This window comes from Schistocerca gregaria, chromosome 5 (assembly GCF_023897955.1).
Source record: "Schistocerca gregaria isolate iqSchGreg1 chromosome 5, iqSchGreg1.2, whole genome shotgun sequence".
Lineage (NCBI taxonomy): Eukaryota > Metazoa > Arthropoda > Insecta > Orthoptera > Acrididae > Schistocerca > Schistocerca gregaria.
The window spans coordinates 600,082,150-600,103,481 of record NC_064924.1 but is presented as its reverse complement, the minus strand read 5'-3'; the positions used below and the strand labels follow the sequence as shown (position 1 = coordinate 600,103,481).

The following is a 21,332-nucleotide window of genomic DNA, read 5'->3' as shown; positions in this document are numbered from 1 at the left end:
TATATTTTTAGTTTGTTTAAATTTTGCAGCTACAACTGTGCATGTGGCATCAAAACATTAGTAGACATCAGCAGCAAAGCTATTACATAAAAGCTATCATTCTCAAATCACGGTATGTTTATTAAAGTCATCATAATACAGAATTCTTTTGTTTACATATAGGTACAAAGGGCATCTCATTTGCTTCCAATTGAAGCTGTACTGCTTGGTGATCAGAGATGGCTAGTTTTAGAACATATACACTGAAAAAACGCTTGGTCATGTTTGTCATTATATTATCCAGACATGTTTTGCTGATGCCAGTCTCTCTAGTTGGCCCATGGATAAGTGGGGTCAGATTGAATTCATCGAGTAGGAGGTGCAACTTTTTGGTGTTTGCATCATTGGTTAATAAGTCTATACTTATATCCCATGTTATTATAGTATTTACAAGGCCATTTAACCCAGAAAATGTACTGTCTATGTATATCAGCAAGTCAGATAGGTTTTTGAAAAGTGTATCCATAAATGCCCCAGCTGGCCTATGCACACCAATCATTGCACCAAGCAAGGTGGCACAGTGGTTAGCACACTGGACTCAATTTTGGGAGGATGACAGTTAAAACCTGTCTCCAGCCATTTGGATTTAGATTTTCTGTGATTTCCCTAAATTACTTCAGGCAAATGCCGGGATGGTTTCTTCGAAAGGGTACAGCTGAATTCCTCCCCCATCTTTTCGTAATCCGATGAGACCGACGACTTTGCTGTCTGGTCCCTTCCTCCAAATCAACCAACCAATAATTGCTATATTTTATCTACCCCATTTTAGATTTATTGCTGCAAATTCTGTGATTCCTTCTATGCAGAATGTACTTATGTCAATACCACTGAAATTACTTGCTTTAACAGTGAATACTGATTTGCCACTCTCAGACTTGTTTTTGCTACTAAAGACAGAACAAAATTTCATGGACAGTGGTTGACTAATCCTAATTAAGTATCTGATGTACCGATGTTCAGTTATGACTAAAATATCAGGTTTATCATGACATGTAATAATATCCAGAACACTGTGTTTGCCTTTAAGACTACTGAAATTCTGGTGTATGACGTTAAGTCTGAGTTTCTCCTGGTGGACTATACAGGATTATTTAGGGCTACCAAATGGTGCAGCAGGCTTTACAAGTTTTCCTGGCTTGTCTTCATTGGCTGTTTGTTTGGCAGATTCTGATTTAGTTGGTTGTGCCATTCCATGGCAATGCATTATTTCAACTGCTTTGTGGGGAATTTCTTCTAATTTCCTTCTGACAGTCTTTCTGCCTTTTATTTAAGTGCATACTGCATTATGTGCAGGTCTCTTTCTAGATTGCTGACATTTACCAAGGACACATTGTGAAATTTATCACATATTGTTTTAAGCCATCATTTGTCTTTTGCACTTCCAAGTTCACTATTGATAGTTCCATTAGATTGTGTCTCTGTGGAATATTAATGACAATTATTAAGTGTTAATCAACTTACTGAATGCCACTTTCATGTGCATGATAGTGTAATTTGCTTGACTTTTTGTACGTCATTTTTGCCTCCCATGATTACAACACAATCATTTAATGAAAAACTCTCTCTATTTTGCACAGTGTAAATCATGGACCCCAAAAAAGTTCTCCCTTCAAATTTTCAGTCACTTTTTCAACATATCAAATTCAAAACACTTCAGATGATACACAGTCTCTGTTTACATTTATCATTAGTCATTAAAACAAGCAAGTCTTTTTTAAGCTTTGCTCACACATACAGTTGATTCAGTATAATGCATAGATACTAATTTTTGCTTCATTTTTGGAGGTTATTAACAAGGTGCATACCTGCAAATGTGATAGAATTAAGCAACCCCTTGTCAGATGGCTGCATTTGTAGGTCACATTGTGCTGCTGGCAGCAGATATGACATTGAAGATGAACTGAACTGATGTGAAAGTGAGCACACAAGGGATGTAAAAAGTATCAGGTAGTTGTACCATCCAAAACCTAGAAAAGAAGATACAGAGATATGAAATGTATATCAATATTATTAAATTTTTATTCTTCTATAATAGGTAAATCAGGTAAAAACAAAATGCAGAAACATATACACTACAAATTTTTTCTCTTCCCTGCATACTGGTATAGTCCAGAAAAGGTTACTTAACTTAATTCCAAGTGACAAAAATTTTCTAAAAAAAAACTCTGTATAGTGTCTGAAATTAATAATTCATATAATAAAATTAAATCTAAACCAGTAACAGTTAGCTGGGAAATCGTTGAAATAATAGACTTTGTTGAGTGTGGATTGAAACCTGTGCTTACTTTTTTTTTTAAATTCAAACTAATTTAATTATGTTTTCAATTTTCTAATTATGATACTTAGGAAAAATCTGTTAAATATCTGTAATATGTTAGGAGTATGAGACGTAGTGAATGATCTATAATTGTTTATCATGAGCACATACCTTGTTTTTGGGTAATAAGTTCTTGTACACTACTTATGTACTATGTGTATGTAATTTGTTTGCTGTTTGTATATTTTGTCAATTTATACTGTGTATGTGTTGTTATGTGTTACGTGTAATCAAATGACAAATCCTATATCACATGTGTGACCTATTGGATGCTAAATAAATAAATAAATTTAAAAAAAGCCAAATAAACTCAGGTAGCCTCCATATTAAATAATCACTTCCTGGCAAAAGACAGGGAGATTGGTGTGAATGGTTTAAGGGATAAAGCAGGATACAACATGCACACACAAGAAGCAATACCAATGAAAGCCACACACAGCCAATTCCAAATTACTACATGCTTTGCAAGACATGAAGAATTTAGTTTCTTTCCTTAAATAAAGGACTTTCAAAAAATTCATAATGTTGCAAGTAAATTACTTAAATCCTGTTCTTCAGATATAACAACAGTCTTAGTTACAAATGAACCTCGTCACTATCACACTATATTTCCACACAGACTGATATTTGCTTGACATATGCTGTTGTCAGATCATTTTGCAAGAAAGGTGGTAGGACAGATCTTAACAACTACTGAGCAGACTCACTGATTACCACCTCCTTGAAGATTATGTACACAAGGAGAATAACACACCTATCATTAAACAAAATGAGATGTGTGTGTGTGTGTGTGTTTTTTTTAAGTAAGGGGCATTCTGAAATAAAAATAAATCAGGTAGAATTTTCTGAGAAATTTTATTTTTACATAGAGGCCTATATTTTGCTCTGCTTCTCTATGTAATTACTACCAATGTTAAGGCTCTTATCATATTTTACAACCAGCTTTGAATACCTTCCTCATAGAAATCTGCCACCTGAGCATAGCTTTCAATAATTTAAATGTTCTGTCGCATAAATCACACTTTTTGACACCTGAGGCAACTCACCACTTAATGTCAAAATCATAAAGCATCTGTTCTCTCACTTTTTCATCAACTTTATGCATCAAATCATCAGTAATGACTGAAGGCCATCCATTTTGTTCCTCATTGTGCACGTTTGTATGACCATCTAGAAGCTTTCAACCATTTCCACATCATCTCATTGCTGATAAGTGTTAAGCAGTGTGGTTTATGCAACTGTTACAGAACTTTTAAATCAAAGAAAGCTATGCTCAAGCAGCAGATTTCTATCAGGGAAGTATTCAAAGCTGACTGTACAATATGATAGGTGCCTTAATATTGGTGGAAAATGTGTGGAGAAGATTAAGGAACAGTCTTTCACGTAAAAATAAAATTGCTAAGAATAGTCTACTTGTTTTATTTTTATTTCAGTATGATACTTAAGTGAAAAACAACCAGACTACATAAAATGTGAACAACAGATTAATGCCAGCTACTATTCTCTGTCACTTAACAAAACCATCTAACTGTGCAATTTACAGTATTCAATAGTAACTCAAATATTATAGTCCAGGGAGCTTGCTGGTAACTGGTTTTCATCCTCTTTTAACTAAAAGGATGCAGAGTGTAACAGGAAGTGTACAAATCAAAACAGCAGCCTCAGAATGTGGAGCAATAACTATTGCTGTGCTACAGGAATCAATATTGGACCATTCTTGTTATGAATTAATGATTTTCAAACCCACACCTCATCACTCAAATTGAAAGCCTGACATTTCAGCACATAGAAGAAAATTCCAAACACCATCTCCACAAATTATCCAGCCTGCTGACATCCTACTTTGGCTTTGGAGCACCATTATCCAACCCCCATCCTACGCACAGTGTTCCTCCTCTTCAACCCCTCATAGCACCCAGACCCTTTCAGCCTATCACATCATCAAAAAATCCCTACCAACACTCCACAAAATCCAGAGCCAAAACAATCCCAGATCACTGTCGTTAACTTCTCCATAAAAATCCTCAGCCACACAGAAGTTTCAGTCCTATCCAAAGGCCTCACATTCAGCCGTACTCCCAGGATTAGCCAAGTTGGACTTGTGAAAGACCTACTGCCCTTCTCCCACTCCCTTCAATAGAAACACTTCTTTGCCACCAACCCCTCCAACCAAAGCCAATTAAACCCCAACATTGAACCTTGCCTGTCCCAATTCATACCACCATCCAACTGTAACACTCCCACCTAAAAATTCCCTACTCACCTTCCAGGAAATCCTAACTTCAAATCTGGCCTTGCCATTCTTCCCCAGGTTCCTCCCTAAGAAGAACAACGTTTCAACAGAAGAAAGGACTGCACTTTGCAAAGTAAAAACAGATCCTCACCTCATCATTCTAATGGCAGGCAAAGATACCACCACTGTTGTGATGAACCAGAGTGACTACCTGGCAGAGGACCTCTGCCATTTGTACAACACCTCCTACTACAGGCCCTGCCACAGTGATCCCACCCCAGAAGTTCAACACAACTTCCAGTCCCTGCTGAAATCCTTAGGTCCTTCCCAGAATCTCTCCCTTGAATCTATCTCCCTACTCACCCTAACAGCAGCCCACACACCCATCTTCTACATGGTCTCCAAGATGTACAAAACTAACAATCTTGCACACCCCATAGTGGCTGCTTACAGTGCCCCCATCAAAAGAAACTCAGCCCTTGTTGATCAACATCTCAAATCAATTGTCCAGAACCTAGCCTCCCACATTAAAGGTACCAACCACTTCCTACACTGGCTCTCCACTATACCCACACCCTTATCTCCTGGATCCCTACTCATCACTGTTGATTCAATCTCCCTATACAGCAAAGCCACTCATGCCCATGGCCTTGAACACTTCCTATCTCAACACCCTGCATATTCCAAACCCACCACTTCATTCCTCATGCACCTACCCAACTACATACTAACCCATAACTACTTCACCTTCAAAGGGAAGGTATAAAAACAAATTTATGCCACAGCCATGGGCACCTGCTTGGCATCCCCCTATGCCAACCACTTCCTAGCTTCCTAAAACCCCAAACCCCTGGTCTCGTTCAGGTTTGTTAGTGACATATTAATAATACAGACCAAGGCCAGGATACCTTATCCACATTCCTCTACAACCTCAACTCCTTCTCTCCCATCCACTTCACCCTGTCCTCCTCCACCCATCATGTCACCTTCCTAGGTGTTGTTCTCCTCCTCTCTGGTGGCTCCATCCTCTCCTCGGTCTACATCAAACCCACCAATCACCAACAGTACCAGCGATTTGACAGCTGCCACCCCTTCCACACCAAAAAAAAAAAATCCCTCCCATACAGCCTGGTCATCTGTAGTAGATGCATCTGAGAACCCCCTCACCCAGTATGATGAAGGCCTTTGCAGACAGGTAATACCCTCCAGACCTAATTCACAAACAGATCTCTCATGCCATATCTTCACACACACACATGATCCTCATACCAATCCCAAGAAAACCACAAAGAAGAGCCACCCTTGGCACCCAATTCCACAAAGAACAGGAACAAGTGAACCATGTCCTTAATCAGGGCTTTGCCTGAAATGGACATTCTACCCAAGATACTTTCAACCCCTCGCAGAGTGGTGTTCCACTTCCCATGCAACCTCCACAACATGCTAGTCCATCCCTATGCCACTCCTACCCCCAGTCCCCTGCCACAGGGAACTTAACCCTGTGGAAGACCTGTACGATCCATTCCCTTAGCACCACCTACAGTCCTGTCACAAGCCTATCCTACCCCATGAGAAGCCAGATCACTGTGAAATCAGTCATCATATGTACCAGCTCTGCTGAAAGCACTCCACAGTGTTTCACATTGGCATGACAATCTACCAACTGTCAACTAGTATGAATTGTCAGCATGAAACTGTGACCAAAAACAAGACGCATCCCCCCAAAGCCTCCCTGCCTCCCACCTCTCCCATCTCTCAGCCCAGTACACTCACCATGGGCCAGGAAAGAGCTGGCAGTCGACTGAGCACAATGTAGAGAGACAGATGTGTGCATGTGGGTGAGTACAAGTGTGTGTTGGTGTGTGTGCTTACCATACAAGCTTGAAAAAAAGGAAGTTAATTCTGAAAGGTAGCAAAGCTGTACCTTTTGTTTGAGTACAAACTGACACTGCAGCACTTTTGCCTTTCAGTGAGGCACCTCCTTCATTTCTAAATAATTCATAATTCTCAACCAGAGCTTTCCGTACATTATGATTTGCTATTACGCAATGAACAAGCAGAAAGAGTTCCCTGCACTGATCATGCAAGTATTATAATAAAGCCCAATGGAGAGACTTATTATTTGAAATGTAAATAAAACTTCTTGAAAATTAATAAGTAGTTCTCTGCAAATGGAATGTCACTGAACTTAGACTACAGAATTCTATACTGAACAAGTCCAGGTCAAACCATCAGAAATAACTGACAAGATCAAATCAAAAAATGAAACAGTTTTTACTAAATTCTTAGGTTTTTGTATTGACAGGAAACTGAACAGGAAAACTCACATCACAAATTTTATACATTTAAGGTCCGTAACTTTTGCGTTATGCATGATATCAGATTTTGGAGATGACAATGTCAAAAAAGGACTTACTTATGAAATCATATTCTGGGGTAGCTTGTCACTAAGGAAGAAAGTGGTTTTTACATAAAATTTCATTTTACGCAAAATTACACTGAGGTGACAAAAGTCAAGGGATAGCAATATGGAGATATACAGATAGTGTTAGTATCACATACACAAGGTAAAAAAAGGGCAGTGCACTGGTGGAGTTGTCATCTGTTATCAGGTTATTCATGTGAAAAGGTTTTGGATATGATAATGGCTGCTCAATGGAAATTACCAGACCTTGAATGCAGAACTGCAGTCACATCTTGACACATGGGAAATTCCGTTTCAGAAATCATTAGAGAATTCAATATTCCAAGGCCCACAGTGTCAAGAATTTGCTGAGAACACCAAATTTCAGATATTACCTCTCACCACGGACAACGCAGTGGCCAACAGGCTTCAGTTAATGGCCAAGAGCAGTGGCTTTTGCATAGAGTTGTCAGTGCTAACAGACAAGTAGCACCTCGTGAAATTTATTTATTTATTTATTGTCCTCTGAATCAATACTGTACATGACATGCACATGGTGATGCCCAAACATGCATTTGATGTTGGACATTATGATAATTTGCTGGCATGAAGTAATATCCCAAAAGTTTACACAAACATGAGTTTACATACCTATTTTCTGGGAAGTAATGAACACACAAATTACATACTCAGTTTCACATATGTACTTTAGTGCTGTATTCCTCTCACACATATACACAACAGTACCTGGTTGGATATTCTTTCTGCACTTATTTTGCTTAGTAGCAGATGATGTAGATGCAATATTTTTGCACATACTTGCATTAATGTTTTACGCTTTACAAAATTCTTTGCTTCAATTTGTTTCATGTTTCTTTCCATCCATGTGGAACAGAAATTCACTTGCACTGTAGAAACAATGATCAAGTAGGAATGATTTAATCTTTTATTAAATACAGTCAGGGACTTATTGTTTTTTCTTTTTTTTTATTTCTGATGGCAGGCTCTTGTATATTTTAATGCCTTTGTTGAAGGGAGCATTTTTAAAGACAGAGGTGCACATTTCTTTAACATGGAGTTTCATTTTCTGCCTAGTACCATAGTCATGGACATTTACATTTTTATTAAATTTTGTAATATTACTTTTTACAAATTTGCGTAGTTCTAGTATAAGAGGCTGGCAAGAGGTAGGATGAGCAACTTTTGGAAGAGAGGTCTGCAGCTATCAGTCGGCTTTGCCTTATTCATTATTCTTATAGCTCTCTTTTGGGTGAGGAGAATGTTTGTGCTATGTGTAGAGTCTACCCAGAAATAACCACAGAAATCAGTGTTGGATCTATGACAAACTTATCTATAAGGACAGTGCAGCGAAATTTGTCATTAAAGGGCTATAGCAGCAGACGATCAATGTGAATGCCTTTGCTACCAGCACGACATTGGCTCCAGTGCCTCTGCTGGGCTTGTGAAAAATATTGGTTGGACACTAGACTACTTAAAAACCATAGCCTGGTCAGATGAGTCCCGATTTCAGTTGTTTAGAGGTGACGCTTTGAGTGTGGCGCAGACCTCATGAAGCCATGGACACAAACTGTCAACAGGCACTCTACAAACTGGTGGTGGCTCCATAATGGAGTAGGCTGTGTTTACATGGAATGGAATTGGCCCCCTGGTTCAATCGAACCAGCGATTGACTGGAAATGGTTATGTTCAGCTACTTGGAGACCATTTGCAACCATTCATGGATTTCATGTTCCCAAACAACAATGAAACTTTTATGGATGACAATGCACCATTTCACCAGGTCACAATTGTTCGCAACTGGTTGAAAGAACATTCTGGACAGTTCAAGCAAATGATATGGCCACCCGGATCACCCAATATGAATTCCATTGAATATTTATGAGACATAATCGAGAGAGAATCCATATGTAAAGAAATGAAATATCGAAGTACTAAGGAGTGATGAGATATGCTTAATAGCTCTTAGGCTATAGATACAACAATAAGGAATAGCTCAGTAGGCAGTACAGTTGAAGAAGAATGGACATCTCTAAAAAGGGCAATCATGAAAGTTGGAAATAAAACCATAGGAACAAAGCAAGTAACTGTGAGGAAACAATGGGTAACAGAAGAAATACTTTGGTTGATCGATGAAAGAAGGAAGTACAAAAATATTCAGGATATTTCAGGAATATAAAAATACAAGTTGCTGAGGAATGAAATAAATAGGAAGTGCAGGGAAGCTAAGACAAAATGCCTGCATGAAAGCTGTGAAGAAATTGAAAAAGAAGGAAGCTAAGGCAAAATGCCTGCATGAAAGCTGTGAAGAAATTGAAAAAGAAATGATCATCAGAAGGAATGACTCAGCATATAAGAAAGACAAAACAATCTTCAGTGACATTAAAAGCATGGGTAGTATTATTAAGAGTGCCACAGGAATTCCACTGTTAAATGCAGAGGAAAGAGTAAATAGATGGAAGGAATACACTGAAGACCTGTATGAGGGGGAAGATTTGTCTGATATAATAGAAGAAGAAACAGGAGTCGATTTAGAAGAGATAGGGTACCCAGTATTAGAATCAGAATTTAAGAAAGTTTTAGATTACTTAAGACCAAATAAGGGAGAAGGGATGGATAACATTTCATCAAGATTTCTAAAATCATTGGGTGAAGTGGTAACAACATGACTATTCATGTTGGTGTGTAGAATGTATGAGTCTGGTGACATACCATCTTACTTTCAGGAAAATGTCATTCACATAATTTCAGACTCTGTAAGAGCTAACAAGTGCGAGAATTATCATACAATCAGCTTAACACCTCAAGCATCCAAGTCGCTTACAAGAATAACATATAGAAGAATAGAAAAGAAAATTGAGATTTCATTAGATGATCAGTTTGGTTTTAGGAAAGGTAAAGGCACCAGAGAGGAAATTCTGACATTGAGGTTGATAATGGAGGCAAGACTGAAGAAAAATCAAGACACATTCATAGGATTTGTCGACCTGGAAAAAGCACACGACAGTGTACAGGGGTGCAAGATGTTTTAAATTCTTAGAAAAATAGGGGTAAGCTATAGGGAGAGATGGGTAATATACAAAATATACAAGAGCCAAGAGGGAATAGTAAGAGTAGATGACCATGAACAAAGTGTTTGGATTAAGGAAGGTGTAAGACAAGGATATCATCTTTGGCCCCTACTGTTCAATCTGTACATTGAAGAAGCAGTGATGTAAATAAAAGAAAATTTCAGGAGTGTAATTAAAAATCAAGATGAAAGGGTATCAATGATACAATTTGCTAATGATGTTGCTATTGTGAGTGAATGTGAAGAAGAATTACATGGTCTGACCAATGGAATAAACAGTCTAACGAGAACAGAATATGGACTGAGAGCAAATCAAAGAGACAAAAGTAATGAGAAGTAGCAGAAATGAGAACAGTGAAAAACTTAACATCAGTATAGATGGTCACAAAGTAGACAAAGTTACGGAATTCTGCTACCTAAGCAGCAAAATAACCAATGACGGACATTGCAACGATGACATCAAAAGCAGATTAGCACTGGCAAAAAGGGCATTCTTGTCCAAGAGATGTCTACTAGTAGCAAACACAGGCCTTAATTTGAGGAAGAAAGCAGGAGGCACTACATTGTATGGTAGTGAAACACGGAGTAAGGGAAAACCGGAACAGAAGAGAATCGGAGCATTTGAGATGTGGGGCTACAGACGAATGTTGAAATTTAGGTGGATTGATAAGCTAAGGAATGAGGAGGTTCTGCGCAGAATCAGAGAGGGAAAGAATATGTAGAAAACACTGACAAGGAGAAGGGACAGGATGATAGGACATCAGGAAATGACTTCCAAGGTACTAGAGGGAGGTGTAGAGGGAAAAAACTCTAGAGAAAGATAACTGAGATTGGAATACATCCAGCAAATAATTGGGGACAGAGGTTTTAAGTGCTACTCTGAAAAGACAAGTTGGCACAGGAGAGAAATTCATGGGCTCCATCAAACCAGTCAGAAGACTGACGGGAAAAAAATTGAGAGGTCAGTTCCTGTACAAAATCCTGCATCCTGCACTGGCAACACTTTCGCAGTTTTTAATGCTTATAGAGGCAGCTTGGCTCAATATTACTGCAGGGGACTACCAACGGCTTATTGAGTCCATGCTATATCGAGTTTCTGCTCTACACTGGACAAAAGGAGCTCCAACAAAATATCAGGAGGTATCCTATGACTTTTGTCACCTCAGCGCATGTAAATAGGGATAATATGTGGTGTCCACTATACAAACCCTTGTTGAGTACTCTGTACAAACAGTTGGGCATGCCTAACAGTATACTTACTCTCTTATTAAGTTCATCATCAGTGATCAATTACAGTTGAAAAGCAACAGTAACATTAATAAATAGAATACAGGAAGCCTGTGACAAAGCACGCTGGGGTATTTTTTACTTACCCTCTTGTTTTGCCATCTGCCTCCTTAAAATTCATTTTTTTTACTTCAGACTAATTACTATTAACATACGTGAGTATAACCTGCATTTTCATAAAAGAGAAAGGTTGAACCTCAGTATTAAAAGAATATAAAACCAGATCTAATTTTGTGATTAGTTTTATGTATGTAAGTCATTTTCTAAATTATTCTGATTATTCCTTGTTAGTATCTTTCATTATAAGGCAAAAACTGTAATTGTTTTGTAACTTAAATTCTGCTATAAACAAATATAAATTCTATAATAATTATAAGCTGTATACATGGAAGAACCCTGGAGATACTAAAAGGTATCAGATAGAATATATAATGGTAAGACAGAGATTTAGTAACCAGGTTTTACATTGTAAGACATTTCCAGGGGCAGATGTGGACTCTGGCCACAATCTGTTGGTTACAACCTGTAGATTAAAACTGAAGAAACTGCAAAAAGGTGGGAATTTAAGGAGATGGGACCTGGATAAACTAAAAGAACCAGAGGTTGTACGGAGTTTCAAGGAGAGCATAAGGGAGCAATTGACAGGAATGGGGGAAAGAAATACAATAGAAGAAGAATGGGTAGCTTTGAGGGATGAAGTAGTGAAGGCAGCAGAGGATCAAGTAGGTAAAAAGACGAGGGCTAGTAGAAATCCTTGGGTAACAGAAGAAATATTGAATTTAACTGATGAAAGGAGAAAATATAAAAATGCAGCAAATGAAGCAGGCAAAAAGGAATACAAACGTCTCAAAAATGACATCGACAGGAAGTGCAAAATGGCTAAGCAGGGATGGCTAGAGGACAAATGTAAGGATGTAGAGGCTTATCTCACTAGGGGTAAGATAGATACTGCCTACAGGAAAATGAAAGAGACCTTTGGAGAAAAGAGGACCACTTGTATGAATATTAAGAGCTCAGATGGAAACACAGTTCTAAGCAAATAAGGGAAAGCAGAAAGGTGGAAGGAGTATATAGAGGGTCTATACAAGGGCGATGTACTTGAGGACAATATTACGGAAATGGAAGAGGATGTAGATGAAGATGAAATGGGAGATACGATACTGCGTGAAGAGTTTGACAGAGCACTGAAAGACCTGAGTCGAAACAAGGCCCCTGGAGTAGACAACATTCCATTGGAACTACTGACGGCCTTGGGAGAGCCAGTCCTGACAAAACTCTACCATCTGGTGAGCAAGATGTATGAGACAGGTGAAATACCCTCAGACTTCAAGAAGAATATAATGATTCCAATCCCAAAGAAAGCAGGTGTTGACAGATGTGAAAATTACCGAACTATCAGTTTAATAAGTCACAGCTGCAAAATACTAACGCGAGTTCTTTACAGCCGACCTCGGGGAAGATCAGTTTGGATTCCGTAGAAATGTTGGAACACATGAGGCAATACTGACCTTATGAATTATCTTAGAAGAAAGATTAAGAAAAGGCAAACCTACAATTCTAGCATTTGTAGACATAGAGAAAGCTTTTGACAATGTTGACTGGAATACTCTCTTTAAAATTCTGCAGGTAGCAGGGGTAAAATACAGGGAGCGAAAGGCTATTTACAATTTGTACAGAAACCAAATGGCAGTTATAAGAGTCGAGGGACATGAAAGGGAAGCAGTGTTGGGGAAGGGAGTGAGACAGGGCTGTATTCTATCCCCGATGTTAATCAATCTGTATATTGAGCAATCAGTGAAGGAAACAAAAGAAAAATTCGGAGTAGGTATTAAAGTCCATGGAGAAGAAATAAAAACTTTGAGGTTCGCCGATGACATCGTAATTCTGTCAGAGACAGCAAAGGACTTGGAAGAACAGTTAAATGGAATGGATAGTGTCTTGAAAGGAGGATATAAGATGACCATCAACAAAAGCAAAACGAGGATAATGGAATGTAGTCGAATTAAGTCGGGTGATGCTTAGGGAATTAGATTAGGAAATGAGACACTTAAAGTAGTAAAGGAGTTTTGCTATTTGGGGAGCAAAATAACTGATGATGGTCGAAGTAGAGAGGATATAAAATGTAGACTGGCAATGGCAAGAAAAGCGTTTCTGAAGAAGAGAAATTTGTTAACATCGAGTATAGATTTAAGTGTCAGGAAGTCATTTCTGAAAGTATTTGTATGGAGTGTAGCCATGTATGGAAGTGAATCATGGATGATAAATAGTTTGGACAAGAAGAGAATAGAAGCTTTAGAAATGTGGTGCTACAGAAGAATGCTGAAGATTAGATGGGTAGATCACATAACTAATGAGGAAGTATTGAATCGGATTGGGGAGAAGAGAAGTTTGTGGCACAACTTGACCAGAAGAAGGGATCGGGTGGTAGGACATGTTCTGAGGCATCAAGGGATCACCAATTTAGTATTGGAGGGCAGTGTGGAGGGTAAAAATCGTAGAGGGAGACCAAGAGATGACTACACTAAGCAGATTCAGAAGGATGTAGGTTGCAGTAGGTACTGGGAGATGAAGAAGCTTGCACAGGATAGAGTAGCATGGAAAGCTGCATCAAACCAGTTTCAGGACTGAAGACCACAACAACAACAGCAATAATTATAAAGATTTGGAAGATGAAACACTAGCATTCTTTAAGTATTTATTCTGCTCTATTCGAAAACATGTTAGCGAAGCCAGCCCTTAATTAATTCCAAACTAATTAACAGCTTTGTCAAAAGTATTGTTTGCATAACTGTATATGTTAATTCCATGAGTCAAATACATGATTTGGGTTAACCCTTGTAGTAGAAGAAGCTGTTAAAAGAACCAATTTTTCGATGTATTCAGTTAATTGAATGAGTTAAGTTTTAATTGTAATTTCTGTAAATTTAACTTCAAACAACATGTAGTTTCAGTACCTATTATTTTGAGGATATATAAGGGCTTAAATTTGGGTCCTGAGACAGTCAGTCCATGGCTATGTTTCAGACAAGAAACCTTTATTGGTTAGATCAACAAAAATGTATCCGTGAAATAAGTCTGACACGATTAGGCCACGTGTTAAAACAATGACAGTGTCTACCCCATATGTGCCTTTCTATTATTAAAGAACTGTGAACTTTGTGGTTAGGTTTTTACTGCTCGTAGATGTTCAATAGTAAACTATTGTAGCAGTATGTGGAGATTCGCCTGATAACTATTAATGAGGCTTATCGAAAGTTAAACAATAGTGCACTGGCCATATTAAATGTGTATATGGGGGGTTGTAAAAGTTTAAAGTAAACAACTGTGAAACGCAAATTTGCACCTGCCGGCTACATCATTTAAAGTAGTCACTGTTGTACTGGTTGAAAAGCCAGTGTAGCAACACAGTGTGTTGACACAGAGAACAATTAATGAGGAAATGAAGGAGGCGAACCATCACAAGTTGACATGACTTACACTGTCCTTCACTCTGGCTTAGGGTGACTAAGATAGAAGTGAAGTATACAGCCACAAACATAAAGCATTTACCCAGTGATGTGAGAATTCAATAGATTACAAAAAATTTAATTTCAAATACAGACCGAAATCATATTTGCTTGACATCTCTTTCTATTCCATAGAAGGACATTTGAATGTGTAATAAATGTAATTTGTGTGTGTGTGTGTGTGTGTGTGTGTGTGTGTGTGAGAGAGAGAGAGAGAGAGAGAGAGAGAGAGGGGGGGGGGGAGGGGGGGAAGGGTAAGTGTGTATGATTAAATTATATTAAATGAACTTATCATTCCATGAATCCGTATTGAGGATATCATTGCGGATGTGGAACATATAAAATATGATATTAACAAAAACTGCAGAAGTAATAATAGATACAATACATCAACTGATTCTATATAGGAATCCATCAATGGAGAAGGAGTTCACCTCCAGTAAATCTTCTACGCTCTTCTTAAACTGATCTTTATCTGTAGCTAAACATTTTATGGTTACAACGAAGTTACTGAAAATGTCTGTTTCTGTAAATGTAAGCTGAGAATGTCTAGAATTAAGCTCAGTTAGCATCTTCTTGAAATAAAGTGGCTTAATGGTCTCCACATACGTGAATGGCATTAGCCATACAAAGATGTATGTAATACATTAACTTTGTAAGTGAATATTCTGGCACCACAGCTCTCAGCCTGTTCAGTGTCATAATAAATACTTACACATATGAACCATGATGCAAATTATAAGTTTCAGTAATCTAAATAAGGTAAGTACTCAGTATAATTTTCAGCCAATCAACTTTGTACATTATAGATATACACATCTGTAAATAGCACATCGTAAATAATTATTTCTTTATGCTACATCCCTGTTTTACTGTCTCATGTGATGAATGTCATCAATTCTTCACACACTATTGTATCTGTTAGTCTTCCACATTTTGTAAACTTGTTTCCTGCCGTCTATTTTTGACTTTATTGAACTATTTTGCTCAAGAAACAGAGGCAGATCCATCATTCACTTGCTCAGATAAAATACTAGCATAACTAATTCTTACAATCCAGTCAGGTTTGCCAATGGAAGATATGGAATATCAACAGATGTCATTACTTTTTGGCAGGCAAAGTGCTACCACCAAGGAAACATAGCATTGCAGTATATCAAGTCATCAGTCTTCTGACTGATTTGATGTGGCCTGCCAAAACTTGCTCTCCTGTGGCAATCTCATCATCTTAGAGCAGCACTTGCACAGAACATCTCCAATTGTTTGTTGGTTATACTCCTAACTCTGTTTTCCCTTCCAGTTTTTAGGCTTTACAGCTCCCTCTGGTAATACAGAATTTAATCCCTGATTTCTTAATAGTGCCATACCATCCTGACCCTCCTTTCCACATATTCCTTTCTTCATTGATCCTGGAAAAACATTTTTAAATCTTATGTTACGAGTTTTCTGACTTCTGGTTTTCTGACAGTCCATGGTTCGCATCCATACAATGATATGTCCCAAACAAGCATTCTCAGAAATTTCTTCTTCAAATCAAGGTCAAAGTTTGAAATTAGAAGACTTCTCTTGGCCATGTACACACCCTTTGTCTGTTTTTTATGTCCTCCTTGCTCCATCCATCATGTGCTGTTTTGCATTTAATATAGCAGAATTCGTGAACTTTATTTCGTTCATGGTCCTCAGTTTTGGTGTTAAGTTGATCTGTAATCCCATTTCTGCCACAAATTACTTTCATCTTTCTTCAGTTTACTCTCAATCCATATTTTGTGCTCATTATAATGTCATTTCTTCCAACACAACCTGTAATTTTTCTGCAGTTTCACTGAGGATATCAATATTGACAGCACATCTTATCATTGTTATCCTTCCACCTTGAATTATAATCCCATTCTTGAGTCTTCCTTTTATTTCCACCATTGCTTCTTTGATTTTTAGAATGAATAGGAGCAGTTGTGACAAAGCATGTGGATTCTTTCCAGCAGTTACATTTTTCTTCCTTCATTTTTTTCCAAGTACCTTCAACAGTGTCATTTTTATGACATATGCACAGCACCAAAAATTTTGAATGTTATATCAGGGCTTAGCCAACTTAGATTATTATCCATTATATTCATTTGGTTTAGTTTCCTTAAACACTGTGCTAATTACAAATACCAGTAATTTCAAACATCATTATCATTGTTCATTGTTCATATGTAAGCATATACCCAATTGCTAGCTTTCAGATAAATTAGATCAAAAGTAAATATAAATAACAATACCAGAGAAGGGAAGTTGCTAGTCACCATATAGCGGAGACACTGAGTCGTGATAGGCACAATAAAAAGATTCACTCATTCATAGCTTTCGGCCATTAACGCCTTTGTTAGCAGTAGACACACATACACACACGCACAAACACACTCACACAAACGCATCTTGCATACATGTCTGCAGTCTCAGAGAGGTGAGACTACACTGTAAATATAAATAAGTGTAATATCTGTACCATTAATGCTGGAAACTTTTGCGCTGAATTAGTTTCTGAGTAATTAACATTTTTTAACGTAAACATTACTATTGAAATAGAATGTCACATTTTTGCAAAATACAGAGTGTAATCCAGTAGCAATTACTGTTGTATCTAAAAGTTCACTTTCAGAAGAATCTTTCCCCACTATTCAGTTAATTAAGAATGTAATTCTTTAATTGTAATTTGTAAACAGACAGCAAACAACAATAGCTGAATACTGTGCTAATTATTGTAATATTATTAAAAGAGAGTCTGCTGGGAGCCCTTTTAGTCAGTCTGCAGAAGATTTTGCACTGTATAAGATCTATGTCAGCCAAAATGGTGAAGTGTACCATAGATGCTTTGGTGTCAGCTACCGAGAGTGGTTTGAAAAGTTCTCGGAACGGAATAGAAAAAAAGTACTTACATCACTGATTTTATTTTTTTTATTTTTCAATGTAGTCTCCTTGTAGATTAATACACTTGGTACAATGATGTTCCAGGGCCTTGAACCCATCTCAAAAATTAGTTTCATCCAGGCCTGCAAAATAGTTTTCAACTTCGGCTACCAATTCTTCATTTGAAGTGAATCTTCATCCACCAAGAAAATTTTCAGTTTTGGGAAGAGATGGAAGTCTGACAGAACCACAGCAGGTGAATAAGGTGGGTGTGGCAACAATTCATAGCTTAGTTTGTGTAATTTTGCCATAGTGACGGCACATGTTTGCAGGCCCACATTGTCTTGATGGAAGATGAATTTCTTCCTTGTGATTCTTCAATTTCTCCAGGCATATTTTATGATGAAATAAATCTTGGGTGAACAGCCTGGTATGAGTGTGCATAGGACACAATATTTCGGCAATCGACGATGTTGCCATCATCAGGTGCACTGATGTACTGACCGGCAGTGGGTCGGCGCCATGTATATATAGGAGAATCCCCCTCCTGCTCCTCCCTCAGGCGCTTCCTATAAGTTGGTGCAGTCTGCATCCTGTGCGTGGTTCAGGTACAACGTCCGTTCTCCTGCCATCTTGGCGCTGTGTCCTAATCTTCTCATTCAGGAGGGTCTGCCGGCACCACTCTCGTTATTCTTCCTTCCTCCCCCAAAGTCGGCACACTCTGGGAAATATCCTTTTCCTTTTTAATCTGGGTGATCGTGAGTTCCCACGCCTTGCTAAGGATGTAGCCGCTGTCACGATTTAGTTGTGGCTCCCTTACTCTGATCTCTATGGCTTCTTTGATGACACAGTCCCAGTATTTGGAAGTCTGTGTCAGGACTATGGGTTGGTCATAATCCATGCATGCTGCGGAGTTCCGACAGGCAATGCTCAGTGATTGCCGACTTACTGAGCTGTTGCAGTCTAGTGTGCCATTGATGTTCTTGGCATCGGTCCTCAATGGTACGAATGGTCTGCCCTGTGTATACACTACCGCATTGGCAAGGTATCTGATAAACCCCTGATTTACACAGACCTAGGTTGTCCTTGACACTATCAAGAAAGCTCTTGGTTTTGCTTGGAGGAAGGAAGATGGTTTTCACTTGGTGTTTATGTAGAATGCACCCAATTTTTCTGGATAAGGCCCAACAAAATGGAGTAATAGCCAAGGCCACCTCCTCCTGATGTTCATCCTCAGTTTCTGCCAGTGCTGCAGGTGTGGGATGTAGAGCCTTCTGAAACACGGTCTTCCAAAACACAGTCTTCCAAAACACGGTCTTCAGATGGTCCAATTCTTGTTGGAGACTGTCCCTGTCGGAGATGGTGTGAGCTCTGTGTACAAGAGTTTTGAGCACACCATTCTTTTGTGCTGGGTGGTGGCAGCTATCCACCTGTAGGTACAAACTGGTGTGCATCTTCTTCCTATACACGCTGTGGCCCAAAGTGCCATCAGCTCATCTTCTAATCAAAACATCTAGGAATGGGACCTTTCCATCCGTTTCGATCACCATGGTAAAGTTAATATTCTCGTGTCTGGAGTTGAGATGAGTGAGGAAGTCTGCCAGTTTATCTCTTCCATGTGGCCAGATAACGAAGGTATAATTCACATATCTAAAGAAGCAGATGGGTTTTAGATGTGCTGATTTAAGAGCTTCCACCTCGAAATGTTCCATGTACATATTTGTGACAACGGGTGAGAGTGGACTCCCCATGGCTACTCCTTCTGTCTGCTCATAGTATTCACTGTCAAATAAGAAGTAAGTTGGTGTCAGAACATGTTTGAAAAGGTTAGTGGTCTCTTCATCAAATTTCTGGCTGATGAGTTCCAAGGATTCTTGTAATGGAACTTTAGTGAATAGAAATACCACATCGAAGCTCACCATTATGTCAGATACCTTAAGTGCAAGGTTGTTGATGCCTCCCAGAAAATCCACGGAGTTACGGATATGGTGTGTACATCTCCCAACGTAAGGGCCAAACAGTTGTTTGAGGTGCTTGGCGAGAAGGTACATTGGGGCACCAATATTGCTGACAATGGGACGTAATGGAATTGATTCCTTGTGCACCTTCGGCAGTCCGTACAGTCTAGGAAAAACAGCAACCCTCAGGCGTAGCTTCTTGGTAATCTCGTCAGGGAAGCCAGAATCCTTGAGAAGAGCCAGAGTCTTCCTCTTGACCCTCTTGGTAGAATACGTCTCAATCTTGCGGTATGCGCTGTCACCAAGTAGGTCCCACATCTTTTCAGCATAATCCTGTTGGGATAGGATCACTGTTGCATTCCCCTTGTCTGCAGGTAATATTACTATGTCTGGATCTTCTCTTAGTTCCTGTATGATGACCCTCTCCCTGTAGGAGATGTTTAGTTTCATCAGCTTTGTTTTGGTTAGAGCTCTGCAGGTTCTGTGACAAACTTCTTCAGCAGCTTCAGGTGGAAGTCGAGTAGCTGTTTGTTCCACTGTGCTAATGATGTCAGCAATCGGTACATCTTTAGGAGCTGAAGTGAAATTCAGTCCTGTCTTAAGAACCGAAATAGTGTCATCATCCAGTTCCTTGTTAGTGAGATTGATGATGGTCTTTCCACTGCCATTAGAAGGTTGTTTCTCCACTATACATTCAAACTTGGATGCCTGTCAATCGGCTGACTTCCTCTGGGTTGAGTCCGCTGTGGCCCCTGTGGCACCATCAACCCAATCCCACATCCAGGGGTTGAACCAATTGGCCACTTGTAAATGTAACTGTAGGAGTTCTTTCTTTGTAGTGTCCAAGTGCCACTGCTTGAAGCTAGGCTGGCACGTTTCTTCATTCTTCTGGCCACCGCTGAATCGATGTGATGCTTGACCTTAGCAAAATTTGGTACCACACGATCTTCTCGGCACTTCATAAGAAAAACAAAAGAAGTCAGTAGACGACTACTCCGATGACACAGCTTGTCAATCCTTTTCATGCTGTGATACATCTCCTCCCCGTAGAGGTATGTGATGTGATTCTTCAATTTCTCCAGGCATTCTTTATGATGAAATAAATCTTGGGTGAACAGTCTGGTATGAGTGTGCATAGGATAATAATATTTCGCCAATCGACCACATTGCCATCATCAGGTGCGCTGATGTACTGAGCGGCAGTGGACCGGCACCATGTATATATAGCACAATTCCTCTCCTGCTCCTCCCTCAGACACTTCCTATGCAGTAGTGTATGCATAGGGCAGACCATTCATACCATTGAGGACTGATGCCGAGAACATCAACAGCACACTTGACTACAACAGCCCAGTAAGTCGGCAATCGCTGAGCATTGCCTGTCGGAACTCAACTGCATGGATTATGACCAAACCAAAGTCCTGACACAGACTTCCAAATACTGGTACTGTGTCATCAAAGAAGTAATAGAGATCAGAGTAAGGGAGCCAAACTAAATCATGACAGCAGCTACATCCTTAGCAAGGCGTGGGAACCCGCGGTAACCCAGATTAAAAAGGAAAAGGATATTTCCCAGAATGTACCGACTTCAGGGGAGGAGGGAAGAATAAT

At 39.0% G+C, this 21,332-nt stretch overlaps 1 protein-coding gene across 1 annotated transcript in view; it reads right to left on the bottom strand.

Moving 5' to 3' along the window:
* Positions 1-21,332, bottom strand: part of LOC126272485 (synaptic vesicle glycoprotein 2B-like) — a 235,118-nt gene that overhangs the window by 158,226 nt on the left and 55,560 nt on the right. The window contains exon 3 of the mRNA XM_049975371.1: positions 1,845-2,006. Coding sequence (XP_049831328.1) covers positions 1,845-2,006 — 162 coding nt within the window. The remainder of the gene's footprint in view (positions 1-1,844; positions 2,007-21,332) is intronic.